The sequence below is a fragment of the Gastrolobium bilobum genome, unplaced genomic scaffold, assembly GCF_033153095.1.
Source record: "Gastrolobium bilobum isolate Gb01-03AN ecotype WA unplaced genomic scaffold, APGP_CSIRO_Gbil_v1 utg2182, whole genome shotgun sequence".
Taxonomy (NCBI): domain Eukaryota; kingdom Viridiplantae; phylum Streptophyta; class Magnoliopsida; order Fabales; family Fabaceae; genus Gastrolobium; species Gastrolobium bilobum.
In genome coordinates, this window is record NW_026899651.1 from 765,338 (window position 1) to 776,345 (window position 11,008).

The window sequence follows — 11,008 nt, forward strand, 5'->3', positions numbered from 1 at the left end:
TTTAACTCAACAATCATTAGTTTCCAAATTCATATAATACTTATAGTTTTTCTAGTTTAACTCAAGTCGCATCACGTTTTGCATTATACGGGTTATTTTTTTAATATTATATAATGGTATGAATTTTCTAATTTGATAGACAAATCATCAAATACTTGTATGAATTAATTTATTTTGATTTAAAGTATTATAATTTATTTTTGAACTAATGTATGTAAATTATCATTAACGTATTATACATCTTGTTTTTGTATTTTTTTAATTTAGATTTTTCTACTATTCATCAATTTATCAATTAACAAAAGCGGCAAAACTCTCTCAATCAATTTTTAATTTTAAGGATTTGAACTCGAGAGCATTAATTAAGTTGGAATAATCTCATACCAATTGATGGAGAGTATTTTCGATACTGAACCTACGACTTCCATTAAAAAATTGACACTAGAATTAAAAAAATAAAATCTCTTTTTTCTATACACACATTATAAAAATACTCTATTTTAATTGATTCGTCGCATTGAGTTAGTGGTGCGATTTTGGTGTACCTAAAATATTTCGCAATTGATGAATTGCTGACCTTATATTTTGCATTCATGTAACATGATATTCACTTTCATTGATACAAAATAATAGTCTTAATTGTCTCGAACAATATAGCCTCAAAAGCAGTGACATTTTTTATTTGAACAGTTTATATGAGCCAGCAACAATTAATGCCCGAGCTTACCCGAATAATTTTCTAACACTGAAGAATGCAATTTTCATACCTACGTATTATATTAGGAAAACACATCAAATCACATCATAGTGTTGGGGGCAATGAAACTCTACAAATCCTTAAACATAGAGGGGTGAAATTTCACAAAGGAAAAAATTGTCCTGCTTATTTCATATTCTTCAGCATTTGTTCCCTTGAGAGAATATACCCCATCATGCCTGCTGAGGCATGTTCTTCTGCCACTGATCTAATGGCCTCCCAATTGAGTACACAATGAATCCAATTTCCCTCATCTTGTCAACATTCAATATGTTTCTACCATCAAAAACAAATGCTGGTTTCTGCATATTATCAAATATTCTTTGATAATCAATTGTCTTGAACTCATCCCACTCTGTAAGAATGCAGATCCCATGAGCATCTTTAGTTGCTTCATAGGCATCCCCAACAATATTAACCTGTTTCAAACTTGTGAAACTCACTGGCTGTGGCTGCAGGTGGATTGGATGGTCCAATTCAACTTTATTCAGTGACAAATCTTCTTGAATCTGGTCCTCAGTAACCTGGGGATCATATATGCTCAAGCATGCATTATCTCCCAAAAGACCTTTGCAAACATCAATTGCAGGAGTTTTCCTAGTGTCACTAGTGTTTTTCTTGAAGGCAAACCCCAGAATTGCAATCTTCTTACCTGAAACTGTATTGAACATTGAGGTTACAACCCTGTTCACAAACCGACTCTTTTGGTAGTCATTCACCTTAATTACTCCTTTCCAGTAATTTGCCACTTCAATGAGGCCATTACTCTCACAGATGTAGACCAAGTTGAGTATGTCTTTTTGAAAGCAAGAGCCACCAAAACCAACACTAGCATTTAGGAATTTGGGCCCAATTTTGGTGTTTTTGCTGAGTGCATGAGAAACCTGTGAAACTTCTGCCCCAGTGACCTCACATAGAGCTGACATAGCATTGATAGATGAAATCCTTTGTGCCAAGAAGGCATTGTCAGCTAACTTAGAGAGTTCTGCTGACCAGAGATTGGTTGTTATAATTCTATCTTCAGGCACCCAATGAGCATATATATCCTTCAATTTTTGGATTGCCTCTTGACCTTCAGGGCCTTGGTTCCCTCCAATCAGAACCCTATCAGGATTTAGAAGGTCCTGAATGGCAGTTCCCTCAGAAAGAAACTCAGGATTTGACAGAATTTGATACTTGATGCCTTTGCTATTGTGGATTAGAATTTTCTCAACTGCCTCAGCTGTTCTAACTGGGACAGTAGATTTCTCAACAACAATCTTGTTTGACTTGGAAACATCAGCTATCATCCTAGCTGCACTCTCCCAATAAGTCAAGTCTGCGGCTTTGCCAGCTCCAAGCCCTCTAGTTTTTGTTGGGGTGTTCACTGAAATAAAAACTATGTCTGCCTCATACACATGCTTTTCCACATCTGTGCTGAAGAGGAGATTCTTTCCTCTACACTGATTTACCACTTCTTCTAGGCCAGGCTCATAAATGGGGAGTTTCTTGCTATTCCAAGCTGATATGCGAGAGTGAGAGATGTCAACCACAGCCACTTCAATTGAGGGGCATTTGAGGGCAAAAACAGCCATTGTAGGACCCCCTATGTATCCAGCTCCAATTCCACATATCTTGACCATTTTATTTAGTTACAAATTACAACCTGTGAAGCATGTATGATACTACAATTTGAGCTCAAAATTTTTTTTGCATGCATTAAGACACAAATAAGTGTCTTCCCTCCTTTTATTGCCAAAAAATAAAAAATAAAAATTCATTTGATAGAGTTAAGGTGTGATTTACAGTTGACTAAGCGATGAAGAAAAAATAGAAAGAGTTGTAAATGACACAAAGTGATGAAGAAAAAAATTGAATAGATTGTGTAAAGAACCAATTCAACCCAAAAGCTTAAGCTGTTGGGTGAGGCTACATTAATGGTTTTATATATCTCAACACGCCTCCTCACACGAGAGCCCACTAAGCTTGAAGGATGGACAATGCACGGACCCACCTACCTGTGCGAATAAAGAAATTCCATTTGAAAGAAAGTGAGGGACGGTAAAGATCGAACCCGGGACACGAGGCTCTGATACCATGTAAAGAACCAATTCAACCCAAAAGCTTAAGCTGTTGGGTGATGTTACATTAATGATTTTATATATCTCTAACAGATTGTAACTGACACAGAAGTCACCCTTCCTTTTCCTGGAAAACCATATTCAAAATTTTCCTTTCCTAGAATTTCATATTCCTAAAATTTTGCTAGTATGTGTGTTATGCTTAGAGGTTAGAACAAGAAACATATCCAACCAGGGTATGCATGAGATCCTCACAGTAACAAGCACTGTGTAATATAGATGCTTATTGGAAAATATAAATAACCAAGGAATTGAGCCAGATCATTCACTCAGTTCAGTATGTAAACCTCCTTATTTTATTTACAAGTTGAGGAAAAATAAAATTGAACCAGACTAGTTTCAGACAACAACAATAAGTAACAATATCCTTTTTGATCATATGCATATATAGGCAAACTCACAGATAATGGATGAGTGGGATAGAGAAGGCAGTATCATAAGAGTAAAAAGGAAAAACCAGAAGTACCTTATATTATATTTGTAAATATCTCTGTCTTCAAAGTGAAGGGATACAATACAAGAAACAAAGAGGGGTAGGATGCTGTTAGAGTGGAAGGTGAATCAGTAAAGCAAGAAGACAATCTCCTTAAATACTTTAAAGTTAAAAAAGAATTATTGATTGTGAATTTTTATACAGGTATAATATTTTTTATTTTATTTTATTTTTGTTTCATTCTCAAACTTGACTAGAGTTTCAGTTTTGCTTTTGAGTTAATGACTCTTGATACAAGTGATGAAATATATTATCTACTATTGGTTGGTCAAACAAATGTGTCAAATAACCTACGTATACCAAAATCATGTGTTGCTGACGAATTCCATGTTTTTATTAAAATTAAAATATCTATCGTGAAATTAAAAAATTACATTTTTTAGTAAAATTATCATTTTTTAAAATTTTATTGGGAGTTTCTTTTGTAATTTTCTTTATTAGTAAAAAAAAAATTCTCTGCATTAGCTAATTATCGTATGAGTTGTGAGTCTTACAACTCCATTATAGTGTCAACAACAACAAAAATGTAACGAATTCTAACTTACTTATGAAAACATTTTTGATACTTTCGTAGTACCGAACATTTAGCATATTATTTATTAAAAATAAAATAAAATAATTTATATATTATTATTTATTTTATCTATATGGATTTGTCTATCATGTTTTCGAGGGACCAAAACTAATCAACTTTTTTCTTTTTCTCGTCAAAAGTGAAACTGACCATAAAAATTCCAAGAGTGCAGAGTGCTCCATTCATTGTACATTGTAGAAAAAAAATAAAGGGGGAATGTATCAATCAATTCCATGAAAAAAAAGAACCGCATCAATCAGTGTGTCGCTATTAGCTAGCTCCGGTTTTCCTTTTTCTTTTTCTTTTTCTTTTGGATAAATTATAAGTATTCTTTGTAGAAGACAACTACGACAGAATTTTCTCCTAATCAAGGTCTTCGTCAGGGAGATTCTTTGTCTCCTTATCTTTTCATCCTTTGCATGGAAAGACTTGCTCATTTGATTAATGTAGCAGTTCAAGAGGACGTTTGGAAGCCTATCAGATTGAATAGAAGGGGACCACTGCTTTCCCATCTATTTTTTGCAGATGATCTTCTGCTCTTTACAGAAGCCACAGAAGGGCAAGCTGTTATTATTAATAAGATTCTTGATTGTTTTTGCAGGTGCTCTGGTGAGAAGGTTAGCAAGGAAAAAACAAAAGTCTTCTTATCCAGAAACGTTAATCATACCCGAGTGCAGAATCTAAGCTAGTTGATGGGCTACTCTCCTACAAATGACTTGGGTAAATACTTGGGTGTTCCTCTTCGTCATAGCCGTGTTACAAAGAGTACGTTTGGCTATATCTTAAATCGGATGCAAGCTCGTTTAAATGCCTGGAATCAACGTACTCTTTCATTGGCAGGAAGATCAACTTTGGCTAGGTCAGTTCTTACTGCAATTCCTCAATATCCTATGCAAACTTGTATTATTCCTAGTGGTACGTGTGATCGTATTGAGAGTGTAACTAGGAATTTCATTTCGGGATCAACTTCTGAACGAAGGAAAGCTCACCTGGTTTCTTGGGAGACAGTTTGTTTGCCGAAGAATGTAGGGGGGCTTGGTTTTCGTAAAATTAAAGAGAATAATATGGCTTTTATCATGAAGCTAGGTCACCGAATCATGACTGATCGTAATTCGTTATGGGTTCGGGTCCTTCGTAGCAAGTATAAGGTGGAGGAAATGCTCATTCCAAGTATCTCGGCTTCCGCAAATGATTCTGGTTTATGGAAGGCTATTGTTAAGTATTGGCCTCAAACTCTAGAGAATTCTCGTATCATTTTAGGGGATGGGGTTCATACGTCTTTTTGGATGGATTCGTGGGTGCCAGGATGTCCTCAACTTGTTTCTCTGGCCGTTCAACCTATTCCTCCTATTATGACTCATTGGTCTACGTCTCAATTTGTAACTTGTTATGGTAATTGGGACTGGCCTTTATTTCAGCACCTTCTTCCTACTTTAGTATTAGACAAGATTCGTAGTGTGCTCCCTCCTACAGTGGATCCTTCTCCGGACCGTGTTATTTGGGCAGGTAGCCAAGATGGGGTTTTTTCAGTGAAATCAGCTTATAACTATCTCTTGGGTACCTCGCATTATCATCAGGATAGGATTTGGAAGGTAATTTGGGCTTGGCCTGATCCTGAACGTATTAGACAATTCTTATGGCTTCTCTACAGAGGTTCTCTTTTAACTAATGTTCATAGAGTGCATCGTCACATGGCTACAGATGCAGGGTGTCTGAGATGTCATTATAATCTTGAGGATAGTTTACATGCCATTAGAGATTGTCCTAGTGCCAGGGAATTATGGGAGCATTGAGTTCCTTCTGATAACTGTAGTGACTTTTTCTCCATGGATCTTCACCTATGGATTCAGACAAATCTAGGATTAAAAGGTCCGTTTCAAACTGATCGAACTTGGCCTTTGTATTTTGGGGTGATAGCTTGGTGTTTGTGGGGGGAAAGAAATAAGGCGATCTTTGATCAAACTATCACCTCGAAGTATGGTCTCATTAGGCGCATTACCTATACTTGTGGTAATATTCAATTGGCTAATGAAACCCTTACTAAGATTGGTCATCAGGAGCTTAGAAGAGAGGAACGTCTTATTCACTGGAATTTTCCCTCTGAGGGTTATGTTAAACTTAATGTGGATGATTCCAGCATAGACAGTGGGCAAAGGACTGCATGTGGTGGAGTCATAAGGGATGCTGCTGGGAACTGGTTAACTGGTTTTACAAAATTCCTTGGGAGTGGTACTTCTACTTCAGCGGAAATTTGGGGGTTCTTGACAGGTATGGATCTGGCTTGGCATAAGGGATTTAGGAGAGTCTTTGTGGAGGGTGACTCCAAGGTGGCTTTGGAATTTATAAGAAAAGGGTGTGACGTAAGTCATCCTCTTTCTGCTTTAATCATCCGAGCTCGTAGCATGCTTCAAAGAGAATGGATTATTCAGCTTAGTCATACTTATAGAGAAGGCAATTTTGTTGCTGATTGGCTTGCTACTCATGCACCTCATCAGGATGGACAGCTGATTGTGCTGGATGTCCCTCTAACGGCTTGTTTGAAATTGCTTCGTAATGACTTGAGGGGAGTTAGTCTCCCAAGATTGTGCCCAGTATAGGGCTTTTTTTGATGTTGCTTTAATTTTCATTGTATTTCCAAAAAAAAAAAGACAATTTTGTTTAAGTCGTAAATATTCATATTATGGTGGAACTAATTCTTTCAAAAAAAAAAAATTACAAAAACTTAAACGTAAAACCGTACTTACTCAGAATTAAGTATATATTATTAGGGGGTGTTTGGTACCTACATTCTTTTTAGGTTCCTTGAAAAACTAGGCATGGAGAATTGGAAGACTACTTTTGATAGCAAAAATATTACACTTTTCCTGAGAAACAATGTTGCCCGATTTTGCAATTCATGTATGAAAAGTGGTACTAAATTTCTCCATCCAGAAGATGAAATATTAGTTTTCCCGAGAAGTAAAAAAAAACTAAAATATTGTGGACAATAATAACCCTACTTTTTGGTAATGTTGAATATAATATTAAAAAGTAAAAATAGGGTTATTTTAGTAAAATAATTTTATATTCTCATTAATATTTCACGATCAACCAAACACACACTTAGTAAAATAAACCACAAAATTCTAGAAAAATTTGGCCATACCAAACAACTTTTTAATAACATTCCAGCAAAATATATTTCCTATTATATTTCAGTAATCTATTATTCCTTGATAAATAAAAATTTCACTTCTACGAGACGCGTGAAACCCTTTGGTTTTGCCGCAGTTTTTCTGAATACATGCTTATGCAGACATAACCAAGCCAATGAGGTTGATTGAATAGTACTAGGAGATAAAGATTTGACGAGAGATCAAAATCAAATTGGCTTGTTGATACTTCAAACAATGCCAATAGTTCAACACCGAAAATTTATTGATGGGGATGGGGATGTAAGGGATATGATATATGCTTATTGAATGATATCAGCGGTGCTATTAAGCTTGGAGCTATTTTTCGATGTTCACGTAGTAAGTACTCTTTTTATTTAAAATAAGAAAATTAGGAATCAATTAGGATATACATTTTTCTCATAAAGTATAATATAGAGAATCATATTTAAGATTTAATAATTATACAATTTGATTTTGTTTTATTTATTTATAATGATATTTATATATTTTTCAAATTTATATACATAACTTAAATAAAAACTTATTATAATTGTTTTTTTTTTTGGAAAACAAATTTATAATTGTTTTAATATGTTAATTGGATTCTTTTACAATAAAAAAATATTCTTAAGTTTTTTCTTTATCTTTATCTTATTTTAGAAAATATTTTCTAACTGTATTTTAATTATAGTTAGATAAATTTTTTATACCAATAAATGTTTTTATTACTATGTTATTCATATTTATAAAAATGTTGCAGCATATTACGTTCATGTTATTAGTATACATAAAATAAGATATATCATCAATAAAATATATATATATAAATTAAATAAGGGTTCATTTTTTCTGCAAATAATGCAGATAAGTTATCTGCATTGAGCTCAAACTGACATCGTTTTAAGCGTAAATCAAGGTGTTTTTGTAATTTCAATTTATTTCAGGGTTATAATAGTCTTTATACTTATATTTTTTAATATTTTAACACTAAAATGACGTCATTTTGAGAGTAAATGCAGATAATTTATCTGCAATAACTTCAGAAATATTTTTCTTGATTAAATAAAACTATAATAATATTTAAATTTTTTAATCGCAATTCAAGGGAGGACATAAAGCTGGTTGTGGGGATAGCCGCAAGAAATTCATGGGGAGGGGAAAAGACAACAGGAAAAGATAGTGTATGATAAAATTTGAAATTGCATTTTTTAAAACTTCATCAAAAAGTGGCTTAGGTGGATTCATTCAAATATTTTTACCATTAATACTTACAAGATTATGCGAATAAGGGTGGGCGCGGATTTGATTCATATTTCATTGGGTTCGAATCCAGTGATCTAAGGATCATATTAGATTTTGGTGGGATATCGATGTCTAACTCTATGGAGAGAAAAATTAATATAATTTTGTTTATATTAATAGTGAACCTACATTTCAGAGTGCCATTTACATGAAAAACACAATCTAAGTTCATCCTTTCAACCTAGAAAGTAGGGGTGTCAATATGAGTTTTGACACGCGGGTCGACCCGCGACACGACACGAAAATTCGTGTTCGGGTTGACCCGTAAAAAAATTCGTGTCGTGTTCGTGTTGGAAAAAATGACACGCAAAAAATTCGTGTCGTGTTCGTGTTTATGAATTCGTGTTCGTGTCGACCCGTATTATTTTTTTTTTTTATTTTTTTATTTTTTTATTATTATTTTTTAATTTTTTATTTATTTTCGATCTATTTTTTAAAATTTTTTGTTAATTACCGTTTTGTCCCCTATTTTGCGTGTTATTCGTATCGTGTCGTGTCAACCCGCAAAAAATTCGTGTCGTGTCAGTGTTGAAGATTTTGACACGAATGAAAATTCGTGTCGTGTTCGTGTTGATGTATTCGTGTCGTGTCGAATTCGTGTCGTGTCAAATTCGTGTCGTGTCAACCCATATTGACACCCCTACTAGAAAGCATTGACACGTGATTTTTAAAAAAATTTACGTGTCAGAAATTGACACACGGTTAATATTTTGAGACACATGGTCAACGCTCCGACACGTGTTTCCGACATGCGATCAACTTTTTCCGACACTGGTCAACGCTCCGACATACATATTTTTTTTTTAAGTCTAAATTTTATTTTATTAACTAAAAATAAAAAATTAATTTTGTAAGTCAATTTTTTTCTATTATGGAATTAGACATAATATGAAAAATTATTTTTGCTTTATTTTTATGTTATGGAATTTGAATATTAGATTGATTATATGAATTATTATGGACTGTTATATGTATTAAATATAAATTATATTATATATATTAAAAATAATATTTAATATCAAAACGTGTCTTAACATGTTAAAACTTTACAATTTTTAGAATTAACGTATTAACATGTCCTGTCATGTCTCGTGTCCCATGTTGACATGGGTGCAAGATAGCTTTCAACCATAAAACTAGTTGCCCGTGTAAATCTCACAAAGAGCAACCCCAGCAAGAGAGAGAGAAGAAAAAAACGAGGACATGGAAAACGAATGCTTCTCACCTTGAATTATGCACAACTACCTATAACTACTTTATTTGAAGATTGCGAACGTACTGAAAAACTTCGATTTTACAGCGTGGGGTTTTTTTTTTTTTTCCCCTAGTCTAATAAGCACTTGTGCAATTTTCTATTAAGACTGTCCAGACTGTATTCTTTGGCACTCATATATGTTGATCATCGTGAATGTTCTTAAGATTCTTAATCCTTTGGATTGGTACAAATCACTAAAACATAATGACCCCAACTCGAAAAATTTCTACTCATACTACACACCGTCACTTCTCCAATAATATACAAATGAACAAAAAGTTATATGTAAATATATCCCGGTCGGTCTCCATCATTTTGTTCTCTTTTAAATGTAAAAGACACGCTAACCCAATAGATTATTTTCAATTCCATATAAGATTATGTATGCCTCATTGATAGAAGTGTAGAGAAGCGTCTCACCTGAGCTTTTGAACTGATGTTACATAGGGGAAGTCATTGAATTTTTATATAGACCTAGTTGCTTCGATATATATCAAAGGGGCGAGAAAAACGGAGAAAATACTGCAATCACCTTGCCAAAAACATACTTATCGTTACTTTCAATGCAAGGCAACAAACTTCCACCTCTCTTGAACAGTACACATTCTGAGTTTTTAATACCAAAATACAATGAAAAGTAAGCCTGAATGATTTGGAAGTGGTTAATGGCGATCTAAATTTAACCCATTCCTTCCTCAGTCATGGAAAATTTAGAGAAAGAGGAAGCAGTGGCTCCTTCAAGGAGACTCAACTTTCAGTACAATGGCAGTGACTTGTACGACTCGTTTGAGTTCAGACAGATGACTTTACAACTCAACGAGGCCATTCAGGCTTCAAATGCATCTTCACCAGCTTACCAAGAGATGACATACAAGCTTAGCAAGGTCATTCAGGGCTCTAATGCCTCATCGTCAGCTTGTGTCTTCCACCTAAACTCCCCTTTCTATCGACGTCACCTGAACCGTATCTATAGAGAAAGCACAAAGACACCAAGAAGAATTTTAGGCCCACAAGTATCAGTCAAACAAGCATGCGAAAAAGGCTTTGTAACACGTCTGTGGTTGAAGGTTAAAGAAGGTTTGCTCGGGAAAATGCATGAAACCGATCCTAGCAAACATATTTGACAAGGTCTTCCTGTTGATAGTAAGAGTCAATCGCTAATCGTTATGCAAAGGTAATACTATAACCTCAGGTGAAAAAAGTTGCAACTTTGCAACTATTTACTATTTGTTCAATAAAATCTATGACAACTTGTAATCTTTTCCTTCATTAGAATCCGTAAAATAATAATCCTCTCCTCGCAAGGGAGTACATAAAAAAAATGGACATGCAAGATGGAAGCCACTTGATGC

At 34.3% G+C, this 11,008-nt stretch overlaps 1 protein-coding gene across 1 annotated transcript; it reads right to left on the bottom strand.

The window, feature by feature from the left end:
• Positions 1-701: 701 nt before the first annotated feature.
• Positions 702-3,415, bottom strand: LOC133292210 (UDP-glucose 6-dehydrogenase 1-like). The gene is made up of 2 exons (XM_061490589.1): positions 3,344-3,415; positions 702-2,402 (listed from the first exon to the last, which is right to left on the bottom strand). Exon 2 carries the CDS (start codon positions 2,377-2,379, stop codon positions 931-933), a length of 1,449 nt encoding a protein of 482 aa, XP_061346573.1. The 5' UTR covers positions 2,380-2,402; positions 3,344-3,415; the 3' UTR covers positions 702-930.
• Between the last annotated feature and the right edge of the window lie 7,593 nt (positions 3,416-11,008).